Source organism: Culex quinquefasciatus, chromosome 3 (assembly GCF_015732765.1).
Source record: "Culex quinquefasciatus strain JHB chromosome 3, VPISU_Cqui_1.0_pri_paternal, whole genome shotgun sequence".
Taxonomy (NCBI): domain Eukaryota; kingdom Metazoa; phylum Arthropoda; class Insecta; order Diptera; family Culicidae; genus Culex; species Culex quinquefasciatus.
The window spans coordinates 115,248,386-115,263,976 of record NC_051863.1 but is presented as its reverse complement, the minus strand read 5'-3'; the positions used below and the strand labels follow the sequence as shown (position 1 = coordinate 115,263,976).

The 15,591-nt window shown below is 37.2% G+C and overlaps 1 protein-coding gene across 6 annotated transcripts in view; it reads right to left on the bottom strand.

Annotated features, from left to right (window-relative positions):
• LOC6031304 overlaps window positions 1–15,591 on the bottom strand; it is an 84,945-nt gene that overhangs the window by 33,114 nt on the left and 36,240 nt on the right. For all 6 annotated transcript variants that reach the window (XM_038264147.1, XM_038264142.1, XM_038264148.1 and 3 more), the window contains one exon: window positions 1,077–1,214. In XM_038264147.1, coding sequence (XP_038120075.1) covers window positions 1,077–1,214 — 138 coding nt within the window. The remainder of the gene's footprint in view (window positions 1–1,076; window positions 1,215–15,591) is intronic.

Genomic DNA, 15,591 nt, shown 5'->3' with positions numbered 1-15,591 from the left:
CTGATAACCAAACTAGATATTTTGAATTTGGTGTCAGTTAATGTTTAAATTTTTTCAAGGTATAATAGTTTTGGACTACTTGAACAAGCTCCAACCGACAGAATTGATTTTTAGTGAAAATCCAGCGAAATCATAAAATTTTATACTTTGGTTATAAATGCTGTGGCATCATCTTAAGCAACCCCGGCCAGGTAAAACCATGAAACAAAACCGACAGAGACATAAACTTTACAAATTCAACTCAAAACTAGCTACAAAGTGCACCAGAGTGAACTTATTCTGTTTTACTTTGCATTTAGTTTATACAAAGGCAGAATCATGCTTGACTGCTTGCAAACTGTCTACTTGCAGCATTTTGTAAACCGGGATAATCTCTTACACCCAAAATTCAGAATCGAGATAATCGTTCTCTCAAAATTTATTGAGGGCTCAGTGCCAAAATCGATAGAATAATGGTACCAACTCACACCATCATAACAAATGAGTTCATTCGTTAGTTGAATCAATAAATCTCCAACAAGTGTCATACATCGACTTCTGACTTCTCCTTGGTCACCAAGCTGTGGTGGCCGAGGCAGCTAAGTCATTGGATTGGTTTGTCAAAGGTCTCTGGTTCGATTCCCGTTGTCGACACTTTTGGTTTTTTGTTTGACGGATGAACTTTTTTTGCAAATGAACCTCGAGAGAATAGTTCTATCGCCCATCTCGAGCTGTGTTCTCTGCGTCCGTGAATGGTACCACTATTCTCTCGACTCGAGACCATCATTCTCTCGGACTAGCGCTGCCAGTTTTGGGTGTAGAAATCAACTCAAAAGTTGTGTTGGGATGTAAAATACTGCGTCTGACTTAAGTTTCTTGAATAGAATAGAAGTCTCTTTCAAACTACTCAAACTGCAATCATCGTTTTTGTGGCAACAAAGCAAACAAGTAATTCAAAAGCCAAAAAGGTTGGCCGGGAACATGCTCCTCCAGAGTCTAGACATCTTTGGGTAGAAGGCAGACATGCATCGGTACTGAGAGCTCTTCCTTAGACTCTTTAAGGGTCGCATCACCTAAGGATAAAAGAAGGCACTTACTCGTGGACCGGCGGGATGCATTATTTCGGCTGCTGCTGTTTCGCGCGTTTCCACTGAGCTTGAACCGGGCCGGGACCACCTTGGCTGCGGAATCTCGAGCCTCGAACGTCATCACGCAGGATGCCACCACAATGAAACCTGTTGAGATGGGAAGAAAGAAAAGTTAATTAAAAAAGACCAATTAATAAAACCCCTCCCCCTCCCCCTCTTGGACGATTTTCATACAAAACAAATATTTTGTATGGAGCGTGGACAATCACTGAACCTCCTCCCCCCCCCCCTAAGGTGTCCACGTGCTTTGTGGATGGCCCCATCCCATTTTTTTCAAATTTTCCTTTTTGAATAGGACGAAAGCACAAAAAATTGGGAAAAACCAGGCAGAACCGATTTTTGAATTCAATAGCAATAGTATTTAATTTTATTTATCACAAAATATTTACCTAAATTCAAGAAAATGCATATTAAAAAAGCCTTTTTTTAGATTCAAACATAAATTTGTATCTCAAAATAAAGGAGAAATTTCTATCTAATAATTGCTAAGCAATTCCTTACGAAATCAGCCGATTTCGACCATTTTTACTTTTTATATTTTTTTAATTGGCTCAATCTTTGTATGAGCCTTTCCTATGACCAAAACAGCCATTTTGTATCGATGGCTTATACAATTTTAACAGCTAAATATTCGAAAATCTGTAAATTTTGAAAAAAAAATCTGATCAATTTCGTGTCTTCGGCAAAATTGTAGGTCACAAAACAAGCATTTTCCCAAAATCAGTAGTTTCTCATTTTGCCTTCCTCACTGAGGTAAGGCTATAATCCTGCTCGAAAAAGTAACTTTTGAAAAACAGCTCGTAGACCTATATTCATGTATACCTATCGACTCAGAATCGAAAACTGAACAAATGTCTGTGTGTGTGTGTGTATGTGTGTGCGTATTCCCCTTGGTGCTCAAAATTCTTGCCAAGTTTTCTCGGCACTGGCTGATCCGATTTGAGTCAAACAAGTTGCATTCGGTCCGGTTTGGTGCCCCATACTGCACTATTGAATTGTTTGAAGATCCGATAAGTAGTTCAAAAGTTACGTATAAAAAAGTGTCAAAAATGCGAATCGGGTGCTGGAATTTTGATGCCGGATCTCACTTAAATGCATTTAAACTATGTCCAGATCCATCATCCAACCCATCGTTGGTTAGGTAATCGAAAGACCTTTCCAATGATTCTAAAACATTGAAGATCTGGCAACCCTGTCTCAAGTTATGACCACTTAAGTGATATTTATGTACTTTTTTGAAGCCGGATCTCACTTAAATGTATGTAAACTATGTACGGATCCATCATACGACCCATTGTTGGTTAGGTAATCAAAAGACCTTTCCAATGAGTTCAAAACATTGAAGATCTGGCAACCCTGTCTCGAGTTATGACCACTTAAGTGATATTTATGCACTTTTTTGAAGCCGGATCTCACCTAAATGCATGTAAACGATGTCCGGAACCATCATCCAACCCATCGTTGGTTAGGTAATCGAGAGACCTTTCTAACGAGTCCACATCACTCAAGATCTGGCAACCCTGTCTCGAGTTATGACCACTTAAATGATATTTATGTACTTTTTTGAAGCCGGATCTCACTTAAATGCATGTAAACGATGTCCGGATCCATCATCTGACCCATCGTTGGTTAGGTAATCGAGAGACCTTTCTAACGAGTCCACATCATTAAAGATCTGGCAACCCTGTCTCGAGTTATGACCACTTAAATGATATTTATGTACTTTTTTGAAGCCGGATCTCACTTAAATGCATGTAAACGATGTCCGGATCCATCATCTGACCCATCGTTGGTTAGGTTATTGAGAGACCTTTCTAACGAGTCCACATCATTGAAGATCTGGCAACCCTGTCTCGAGTTATGACCACTTAAGTGATATTTATGTACTTTTTTGAAGCCGGGTCTCACTTAAATGCATGTAAACTATATCCGGATCCATCATCCGACCCATTGTTGGTTAGGTAATCGAAAAACCTTTCCAACGAGTCCACATTATTGAAAATCTGGCAACTCTGTCTCGAGTTATGACCACTTAAGTGATATTTATGTACTTTTTGAAGACGGATCTCACCTAAATGCATGTAAACGATGTCCGGAACCATCATCCAACCCATCGTTGGTTAGGTAATCGAGATACCTTTCTAACGAGTCCACATCATTGAAGATCTGGCAACCCTGTCTCGAGTTATGACCACTTAAGTGATATTTATGCACTTTTTTGAAGCCGGATCTCACTTAAATGCATGTAAACGATGTCCGGATCCATCATCTGACCCATCGTTGGTTAGTTTATTGAGAGACCTTTCAAACGAGTCCACATCATTGAAGATCTGGCGACCCTGTCTCGAGTTATGACCACTTAAGTGATATTTATGTACTTTTTTGAAGCCGGGTCTCACTTAAATGCATGTAAACGATGTCCGGATCCATCATCCAACCCATTGTTGGTTAGGTAATCGAAAATCCTTTCTAACGAGTCCATAAAATTGATGATCTGACAACTCTGTCTCGTGTTCTGACCACTTAAGTTATATCTGTGTACTTATTTTTCGGGACCTAAAAAAAATAGCTGAAATATGTGTCTAAACCACTCATATTACCCATTGTTGGTAAAAAGTGAGGAAGGCATCAACCACATAGGTGGATTAAGTTAGTTTTTGTTTTTTTTTTTTGTATGGTTTGAGGGACAACAACCGCATTTTATTACCCAAAGAGCCAAAATTTGCAATATAAAGCCACTTCAAGCATAATTTTTTACTTAAAAATTTCCGTTGCTCTTTTTTTATATAGTGTTCATAATTGAGCAATTCCAGGTCAAAACAGGTATTTTTTAGGCAATTTTTTCTTGACCCTCTCCGATTTCAATTAAACTTTGTAGACATGTAAGCCTACGCTTATGCAAGCCAAAAATGTATTTTTGATTTTTGTATTTTTTAAGTGAGTTGTTTCATCCTGCCTTTATCGTGAGTCTTTTCGTAACATCTCAGGCTTTTTTCACAAAAATTTTGAACAAAAAAAAATCTCACCTTAAAATTTGACATTTAAGCTTAAAAATCAGAAAATTTCATAAAAGTGGCCTGTTTTTTTTTTCTTTCAGGGTATTTTTTTCGTAAAGCCCGTAAAATTTCCTACATGTTTGTCTTTGGTCACTTTTTGATACGATTCAACGGCTTCGAAATACAGAAATATTTAAATTACGAAATAAAAAAAAACATTTAAAACACTCACGCCCTTCTCGAATGCCATTATCGAGTAAAACTGGCTCCATATACAACAAAATGTCTTTTATAAGCGTAGGATAACATGGCTACAAAGTTTCATTGAAATCGGAGAGGGTCCGGTTTAACCGATTCACTATTTGGCATGAAATGGCTCAATTGTAAATTCATGAAAATATATATATATTTTTTTGGAAGCTCAGAATGTTTTCAATAAAATTGCCTAATAGACATTGACGATTGGACCTCTGGTGTCCCTGAATACACCGAATAAAAGAAAAAGAAACAATAAAATTGAAGTTTCTTCAAAACTATCCACATTTTTTAATGCCAATATCTCAGTAACTAATGGTTCAATTTCAATGTTAAAAATGAAACATTGTGAAATGTTGTAATCTTTTCAAAAATATATATTAAAAATTTTGGAATCAAGACTGACAAATGTGCGTAATATTGAATGTTTAGACATTTTGAATTGTAAGTCTTGAATCTGAAATTGTAATGACAATTCAATTGAAAAATTTCTGAATTTTACGAAAAAAAATATTATCAGGAATTGCCGAAAATATGTATTTTTATGTTTAAAAAAACGTTTCTTTATCCACCATTAGGTGGGTGGTGCCTTCCTCACATTTACAAAGTAATAATGAAAATAAGTTTATGAAAAAATATATACCTGATACAGACTTTTCCAGAAAACATGCAGACTCTCATTTGAAGCAATGTGGCAAACGGGCGTTTCGCATCTGGCGCAACTCTCGCACGTAAACAAAAAGACCCGGCCTTTTGAGGTTATGCAAAAAATCACCTTTTTTTGTATCTACAAAAATCTTTTCCTAGGCATAACTCTTTAAATACCTTACTAAGCAAACTAAAATTTAATAGGGTCTTAGGGGACCCCGAAACGAACAGAGTAAGGCGGATCCGGCCAAAATCGGTTCAGTCAGTTCTGAGATAATCGTGTGGAAAAAAAATCATGTCTACACACATCCCCACAGACATTTGTTCAGAATTTGATTCTGAGTTGATAGGTATACGTGAAGGTATATCTACACCCAAAATTCAGAATCGAGATAATCGTTCTCTCAAAATTTATTGAGGGCTCAGTGCCAAAATCGATAGAATAATGGTACCAACTCACACCATCATAACAAATGAGTTCATTCGTTAGTTGAATCAATAAATCTCCAACAAGTGTCATACATCGACTTCTGACTTCTCCTTGGTCACCAAGCTGTGGTGGCCGAGGCAGCTAAGTCATTGGATTGGTTTGTCAAAGGTCTCTGGTTCGATTCCCGTTGTTGACACTTTTGGTGTTTTGTTTGACGGATGAACTTTTTTTGCAAATGAACCTCGAGAGAATAGTTGTATCGCCCATCTCGAGCTGTGTTCTCTGCGTCCGTGAATGGTACTACTATTCTCTCGACTCGAGACCATCATTCTCTCGGACTAGCGATGCCAGTTTTGGGTGTAGGAGGTGTATTTAAGAAGTTCATTTTTCGAGTGATTTTATAGCCTTGCCTCAGTGAGGTGAGGAAGGCAAAAATATAATTCGGTTGCAATTTTTATTGCATGCATTGAAGTGCTGAACAAAATAATTTTTAGCAAGATTTTTTTTTTGTGAAAAATGAGCTGATTTAAATATTGGAAAAAAAATTTCCCTGTGTCATTTTTTCTGGCTAAAGGACTCAACACCTACAACTTTGCCGAAGACACCAAATCGATCAGAAAATGTCTTGAAAAGGTACAGAAACCAACAACACAAAATGGCTTCTTTGGTCCTAGGGAAAAACCTCACAAAGTTTGAACCAAATCAAAAAAATATAAACTGAATTCATTTCCGGTTTTGGTACAGAATTGCTCTTCTGTAATTTCATGATTCAGCTATTTTCATCATATCCTCGGATAAAAACTATGTGAAATATTTGCAAAAAAAAAATGAAAACAAAATTAATTTATATGATGGGTCCAAACAACTTGAACATATCTGTCATATCCATCAATAAGTTCCATAAATGTTGTTCAAATTCCCAACGGTCCTGCATTCGGCTGGTAGCTCCAATACTCACCATCCACTGGAAGCCACTTAAAGTCCCCTAAATTGAGTGGATTTCTTCCCACCCAGAGCGCTGAGCCATGTTTCGAGTCGCAAACTTATTCTGGCCTTTCACCCTCCCACAACTTGGGCTTGTTGGCCATTCTTTTTGCCAACATCCAGACCCAGAATAAGAGAGGAGGGAAAAGTTGAGAAAAAGTGCAAAAGTTCACGTAAAGAATTTCCTGTATTAAAAGTTTTCCTCCTCTGGCAAAAAAAGTGTAATATCAAGGGTAAATGGATTGCTGCTGGGCGCATGCCGGAGCTTATAGTCGTTTTTTTTTGTATTCTGAACAGGCGAAAATGGTGGATGAATTTGAAGGATGATGCTCTGTTTGAATAATGTATTATACAAGTTCAGAGGGTTGCATCCAGAAGGCCTTAATTTTATTGGAGAAGCTTAATACACTTTTTCGCAAACAAAGAGAGAGCTTTTACAGCAGTTTTTTATTGGTTTAAAAAGGAAAATAAAATCAGCACTAAATCGTCATCACGTTTATCACTTTATTTGCCAAATCCTCTCAAATAAAAACCAACCAACCAACGAAATAAACATTTCAAAACCATCATCATGAACCATTTGAAGCTCGACAATTAAATTCACGATCAAAAAAAAAAACGAGAAAAAAGGTAGTTTCAGTTTACCGTCATTTTATGATGATTTCCTTTCATCATCAAAACATCAGAGAGTGGGTGGGTGGGTCGAATTACATCCCCACTCATCGTCACCACCACCCACTTCCTCTCACGAGCCCAATTAGCAGCAACGGTTCTCGAACTAAAGTAATTAAAAAGTCGTGAAAAAAAACTTCCTCGTCCTTAACCGGGAAGCGTTGAGCGGGCGCAATGGGAACCGGGCATTAAAATGAATTATGTGTTTGTTCAATTTTGGCTGACCGAAATTGTTGACACTTGGCTGCCCCCGAACGGTGCGTTTCCAAGCCACCAAATGACTGGGTATGCAGAGTGCAAGCTGCCATTATCGAGTTTCGAAAAAAGACAGTGAATGACGGGATGCAAGAAGGGACTTGGTTATCAATTACACTACTCGACAAAATAAAACTTGTGTCAAGGGATTAACGATATCTCATCCGTTCCTGAGAGAAAAGGCATCCCCGAATCCGATGCAATCGACAGAATTTGATTTTATGTCCACGCGGACTGACGAGAAGTTGGTACATTTTTTAACATAAAAAATCGAACAATTTAAAAAAAACCATGCGTCTCCTCCCACATTGTTTTGGTAACCGAGAAATGATATTTTAATCGGACTATTTTGGTGAAATCTGACACAAATTTTATCATCACAAATATTTTGTATGGAGCGTGGACAATCGCTGAACCTCCTTCCCCCCCCCCCCCTAAGGTGGTCACGTGCTTTATGGATGGCCCCATCCCATTTTTTTTAAATTTTCCTTTTTGAATAGGACGAAAGCACAAAAAATTGAGAAAAACCAGGCAGAACCGATTTTTGAATTAAATAACAATAGTACAGTCGACTCTCTGGTTGTCAATATCAAAGGGACCGTCGAGGAAGAGAATCATCAGTTTACAGAACGTTGCAAAATGAAGACTCGATTGAAAATATGTTTTTCTTTGTACCCAGCTATGGGAGAGAATCATGGCAACGTCCAGCACACAAAAACAAACTAATGTCAAAGACCCTTCAAGGCTTCGTTTCGCAAAGAAAAATGTCTATGCAAGCCATGAGATAGTGACAATATTGACAACCGGAAGAGATTTTTAAAGCAAACAGAATCCAAGGAACCGTCGAGGAAGAGATCCTTCAAGCAAGAGAAAATATCGAGGAATAAAGCCAATCGAAGTATGCAGTTTGAAGGGACTGAAAAATTCATCGATAGATGGAGCAATATTGATATCGAGAAGATCGACAGCCAGAGAGTCGACTGTATTTAATTTTATTTATCATAAAACATTTACCTAAATTCAAGAAAATGCATATAAAAAAAGCATTTTTTTAGATTCAAACATAAATTTGTATCTCAAAATAAAGGAGAAATTTCTATTTAATAATTGCTAAGCGATTCCTTACAAAATCGGCCGATTTCGACCATTTTGATTTTTTATATTTTTTTAATTGGCTCAATATTTGTATGAGCCTTTCCTATGACCAAAACAGCCATTTTGTGTCGATGGCTCACCCATACAAATCATAACTCTTCTGTACAAGTCAGGGCTGCAGAGTCGGGTTAATTCAAGCGACTTTGAATACATTGGAGACATTGGAGACAACTCCGACTCTGAATGCAGGATATGACGTCAACGCCGACTTCAGCTCTCCAAAAATACCCGACTTCACAGATTCAGACTCCAAGTGAAAGTTGCTAAAAATAAGCTGAATCCGATGCCGTCTCCGAGGTCTCACTCCAGCTCGAACTTCAACGTCAGCTCCGACTTTCTGCCTCTGTGAAAATAATAACAGTTTTTGTTATTCACATTTCAAAAATTCTCAATAAATAAATCAATTCCCTTAGAGAATATAACAAAAAAAATCAAAAGTTCAATTTATCAGATTAATTTAAGCTTAAGGACTCCATTTCATGGTTAAATAAATGACCGCGATTAAATTGGTCAAAATTATTCCATAGTTCTAGCCAATTTTAGTAAAGTCCCTTAGGGGCCCAAGTAGCAAGAAAAACATCGCCTTTTATTTTTTTTTTGTTGAACAATTGCTGCACAAGCGTTTTCATACGTTAATTATTGAACAAGTGTCATAACAATTGGTAAATTGTTAAAATTTTGATCAAAAAACCAGTGCTGTTAAACGTTTAAATTAACGACGTTTAACTTAACGGAATCGTTAAAAGTTAACCTAAACGTGAACGCGAACGGAGCCTACGTTGATCTTAACGAGAACGCGAACGGAACACGTTAATTAACGCCGTTAATTAACGTCGTTAATTAACGCGTTAATCCTTCTGAGGCCCCGACTTTGAAGGCCTGTATCTCCCAAATGGTAACATCTAGCGGGTTACTTCCAGTTGCATTTTACGGACATTAACTGTGACTATGAGTTCCCGGTGAGGTTATTTGTCCAAAGTTACCACCGGTTCCGGCAACCCGGAACATCCGTCAAGCATGTTTTTTTAAAGCTTTTGTCATTCAATCGACATTTGAGCCAATGTTATGAAACGTTGTTTGCAGTACATAGGTACACTGTCTACCTTGGGCAGTTCAGGGCATCTGTGGCCACTCCGGAACCGATTCCATGGTACCATGCAAATGGTTCCGATGATTGTGATATTCAAAAGTCGACATGTTGCTTATCAAATTTAGTGGAATGAAACTCATTAATCAGCTATTATCATGCCGGTGTCCTTTGACCCGATCGGACCACTCCGGAACCGGTTACCGGAGACCGGAGGAAGTGTAGTGAGTATAGGAAAAGTCCTTTCATGCGACATATCAAACTTCATGAAATTGAAAATTATGTCCACTTAGAAGCATGTCGATGCCTTATGATTCAATATGTAGATTTTTTATTTTATTCAGGAAATATACACTTACACTTTTGTATTGGTTCCGGTTGACCAGCCTTTAAACTCCAGTGCGCTTGCAGTTTGTAGGCTACAAGATGGTACGCAGTTGGAGTCCCATTGCACTGCATCCAAGTAGGCCAAGTAGCCAGCTGAATTGTTTAGGTTTGACACTCTCATCTCGCCGGTTACCATGGAAACCCAATCAAAGAGCCAGTAGTTGCTGTTTATTACGTCAATTGTCAAATTTGCCTGATTTTTAGTTCAATGCCTCCTAGATTGCGTTACGGAACCACTTCCGAATGTTCTGTCAATGATTTTAAAACCAGCCAACCAATACAAGTACAGTATGTAAAAAAAGTATTTACACCCCTTGGGCACTATGCACATTTTGTGATGAAACATGTAAACAATTTAATGTTGACATAAACCTAGTACTACGTTTTGTTCAGAAACTCATGCCGAACATTTTGCTGCAAAAAGCTCATGAAAAGATGTTTTCTATAAAAATTTATATAACAAATACTATTACAAAAATAAAAAAGGTGCAAAAAAAGTTTGTACACCTTTCGAAAAATTAACATAAATAAAGTTATTTGTTGACAAATCACCATAAATCCAGTCTCCCAACTCCAAATAGGCATCCTTGACTGATTAAAAATAATTTGGATTGAATATAAAGTTTACTAATTACTTAGTATAAAAGTTTATATAACTCTGGAAATTCTATATAAAACTTATCTAAACTTAATTTTGCAAACTTTCAATTTAACTAAATGTCAATATATTACCATAGAATTGCTAAATAAACATTCTGGAGTGGGTATAACACCGTTTTGGGGGTCTTTGTATCGCTAGAATAGATTTTTCGTTGGAATTTCGTACCAACCCGGAATTACGTCGTCGGAAAATCCGCCGGCATTCGAACCGGTCCACAATTAACAAGTCAACCTATGTAGCATCGGAAAGGGCATAAAATTTCCGATCTTTTGATACCCAGACATCTAGGTTTTCTATAAAACCCACGTTTTTAAATACCTAGGCAAAAACGTTGTTATGGTTTCGTTTGAGCAATCTGCTAAAAATGTATGGAATTTCGTAATTTTTGTTCTCGTGGATCAAACTTACTTTTTGCCCAGGTATTTAAAAACCTGGGTTTTATAGAAAACCTAGATGTATGGGTATTAAAAGATCGGAAATTTTATGCCCTTTCCGATGCCACATAGGTTTACTTGTGAATTGTGGACCGGTTCGGATGCCGGCGGATTTTTCGACGACGTAATTCCGGGTTGGTACGAAATTCCAACGAAAAATCTATTCTAGCGATACAAAGACCCCCAAAACGGTGTTATACCCACTCCAGAATGTTTATTTAGCAATTCTATGGTAATATATTGACATTTAGTTAAAGTGAAAGTTTGCAAAATTAAGTTTAGATAAGTTTTATTTAGAATTTCCAGAGTTATATAAACTTTTATACTAAGTAATTAGTAAACTGTATATTCAATCCAAATTATTTTTTTATCAGTCAAGGAAGCCTATTTGGATTTGGGAGACTGGATTTATGGTGATTTGTCAACAAATAACTTTATTTATGTTAATTTTTCGAAAGGTGTACAAACTTTTTTTGCACCTTTTTTATTTTTGTAATAGTATTTGTTATATAAATTTTTATAGAAAACATCTTTTCATGAGCTTTTTGCAGCAAAATGTTCGGCATGAGTTTCTGAACAAAACGTAGTACTAGGTTTATGTCAACATTAACTTGTTTACATGTTTCATCACAAAATGTGCATAGTGCCCAAGGGGTGTAAATACTTTTTTTACATACTGTATATAGCCACAAAGTAACACAGAGCGAGCAGTCCAAATAAATGTCATTTTATTTTTTGGCTCCATAAGGTTTGCTGGTAGCAGGCGTGCGATGTACCTGCGATGGGGGAAGCACTGTGGCCTCCAATGGCCGATTCCGGAAGGATCAACCCTGTTGACGTCAGTTTGGCCTTCATTGGTTATAATTTTCAATTTCATGAAGTTTGATATGTCGCATGAAAGGACTTTTCCTATACTCACTACACTTCCTCCGGTCACCGGTAACCGGTTCCGGATTGGTCCGATCGGGTCAAAGGATACCGACATGATAATAGCTGATTAATGAGTTTCATTTCACTAAATTTGATAAGCAACATGTCGACTTTTGAACATCACAATCATCGGAACCATTTGCGTGGTACCATGGAATCGGTTCCGGAGTGGCCACAGATGCCCTGAACTGCCCAAGGTAGACAGTGTACCTATGTACTGCAAACAACGTTTCATAACATTGGCTCAAATGTCGATTGAATGACAAAAGCTTTAAAAAAACATGCTTGACGGATGTTCCGGGTTGCCGGAACCGGTGATAATTTTGGACAAATAACCTCACCGGGAACTCATAGTCACAGTTAATGTCCGTAAAATGCAACTGGAAGTAACCCGCTAGATGTTACCATTTGGGAGATACAGGCCTTCAAAGTCGGGGCCTCAGAAGGATTAACGCGTTAATTAACGACGTTAATTAACGGCGTTAATTAACGTGTTCCGTTCGCGTTCTCGTTAAGATCAACGTAGGCTCCGTTCGCGTTCTCGTTAATTTTAACGATTAACGGACGCGTTAACGTTAATTAACGTTTAACAGCACTGCAAAAAACCATTGTTAAACATGGTTGTGTAACATAAATGCCAAATCTAGCACCGGATTACGAAAAGTTCATTTCGAAGTTTATTCTGACTTAAATGAAACATGCTTGTAGAACTCGGAGAGCAAAATGACATTTGCAGACATGATGTTTCATTTCAGTTCGATGATAACATAGTAGATTTGACCTTTGGCTTCGGCTGGGATTTCTCGTAAACAAGTTGTTTATGTGTAGTTTGCCTTCGTGTTATAAAAATCGAGAAAGAACATGTTGACAAAACAAGCACAGATAGTTCTAAAAATAGAAACAGCTTATGTTCAAGGGAAGTTTTAGCAAACTGTTAGTGTACTTGGTAAAAGCTAGATGACCGCAGACCTCTAATTGACGTTTAGGCCTGCTCATCCAACATAACCCCTCGCGGAAAGATGCAGACGCGCGCCCGGATTTGACATTTGGAGTGATCGAGGGTTCGATACTTGCCGTGAGGATTCTTCATCAAAAAGGAAAACTGAAAATGCAGCCACCGGGGGAACCAGCAGCAGAGTATATAGCAGCAAGCGATGTTGATTAGTTTTCAAAAAATTGAAAAATAGCATAATAATAATAAGCATAATAATAAAATAAAATGATTTGTTTTGGTTGATATTTTTATTATTCATCGTATCCCTGTCAAAACTGATAAATCACAAAACTAGTAGTTAAAGTATCGTAAAGTGACATTACACAAAAATAAAGTTTAAAATAAAGAAAAATATGTTTAAAGCGAAAACATGGGACGTATATTATGAAAAGCCTCTTTAAATTTCTTGTCTGCCACGATATGTTCTTGGACGGTTCTCAAAACGTTTTCCTAACTCACTTCTGAATCGTAAAGGCAGGATGTTGTTAAACGGTTCTAACAACGTTCACCTGACCCAATTCAGAATCTTATAGTCAAGAGTTCTTATGACATGTTTAGCAAACGTTCTCTATGCAAGGATGATTTGCATTTGCAAAACTAACTTAAACCACGCACATTTCTGACGGATGAAGAGATGTTCAACAACAGAAAAACGTGCGCTTTTTCCAGCGTTCAAGAGTCTTCAGGGACGTTGGGAAAACATAGTAAACGAGTTCAACAAGCAGTTCGGAAATCTCTTGGCGAATAAAGTGTGCTACTTGGGGGGTATATCAAATAATTTAAAAAAAAAAACAACTTTCAAAATTTCTTCTTTTTAGATTAATTTTAGCTTGAGGACCTCATTTCATGGCTAAAATAATGACCCCGACGAAAATGGTCAAAATTATCCCATAGTTCTATCCAATATTAGCGAAGTCCTTTATAGGGTATATTAAATAATTAAAAAATCAACTTTCAAATTTTCAACTTTTTAGAATAATTTAAGCTTAAGGACCCCATTTCATGGCCAAAATAACACGCAGAAAAATAAGGCATATTTGAATCAACAAAACGTTTTGTTGATTTGAAAATCAATTTTTTTTGTTGAATCAACGCTAAACGCCAAAGCAGCTTTTTCAAAACAACAAAAGACTTTTGTGGAATCGATAAAATCAAGATTTGTTTCAACGAAAAATCGGCGTTGATTATATTCAACAAAAATTTTGTTGATTCAAACCTCGTACAGGCTGATTCTACAAAACTTTTTTGCGTGAATGACCCCGACGAAATTGGACAAAATTATACCAAAGATCTAAACATATTTAACAAAAGAAAAAGTTATAACAGATTGTATTATGGACACATAAAAATTATTCCATTTATGCAATTTATGATAATTTTATTTCTAAGTCAGAATACCAAACGAATACAAATCTTGTTATTAGGAGAGTTTTTGAAATGTATAAAATTTCCTCTTGTTAGCGTGTTATTAAACATTTTAAATATAATATCACTTCAATACCAAATCTTGTTATTTTATCAGAAACTGTTATTATTTTATCTTCTTGAACTTGAAATTCAGGATGAAATAATAACACTTTTTGTTATTTTCAAAGGAATTATTGTTGAAATATTATTAATTTTGTTATTTCCGTCTGCCCGGGAAGAACTATGGAATAATGTTGACCAATTTCATCAGGGTCATTTATTTGTGGTGCTTAAGCTAAAATTAATCCGATAAAATTAAATTTTGAAAGATGTTTTTTTTTTTTAATTTTGTAATATTCCCTAATCTAATCAGACCCTAGCGCAGCCAATCTTTCGAAGGGATCCTGGAGAGTGCCTTAGGTTAGATGACGCCTAGCACTCTTCTTGTCATTTATTAACGTTTGTAGTGCGCCATTGCATTAGAAATGCATTGAAACATCACAAGCGTTAAAGCGGCCAGGCCTACTGCGTAAAGCCGTATCGCAGAGATGACTCGTAATTGGGTTGAGTTTGAGCACTGAGTGTTCGAACAACAACACAATTCTGAATCGACAGGGGAGGAAGAAGCGTGGGGACACACCACCATACGCTCCGAGATTTTGGTTGTATTCGATGGGAGCACCATGCTAAGAATGTTTGGTACTCCGGGACCCTCTGGGATGGGACATTGTATTTCCACGAATGCCCTGGACATTATTTGCCGTGGTTATAGCGCCACAACTCGCTCTCTGTAACAGTATTCCTAATTCCAGTCTACGCTCACCAAGTCGTCATGGCGTAGTGGTTAGCATTTTTGCTTACCAATCCAAAGGACGGGGGATCGAACCGCGCCTCGAGCGACTTTGATTTTTCATTCATATTCATCATTTCAGATTTCTATGTTCTTAACATTCTCGTTGGGAGCAGATGGGCATCGAACCCAGAACCATTCGCTTATAAAGCGAACACCGTAACCAGTCAGCCACGGCCGCTCCTACTTTAATTTTGTAATATTCCCTAAGAGAATAAATTTAAATATTGACAATTTTTGAAATGTTATTATTTACACAGAGCCAGGAAGTTGGAGCTGACGTTGAAATTCGAGCTGGAGTGAGACCTCGGAGACGGCA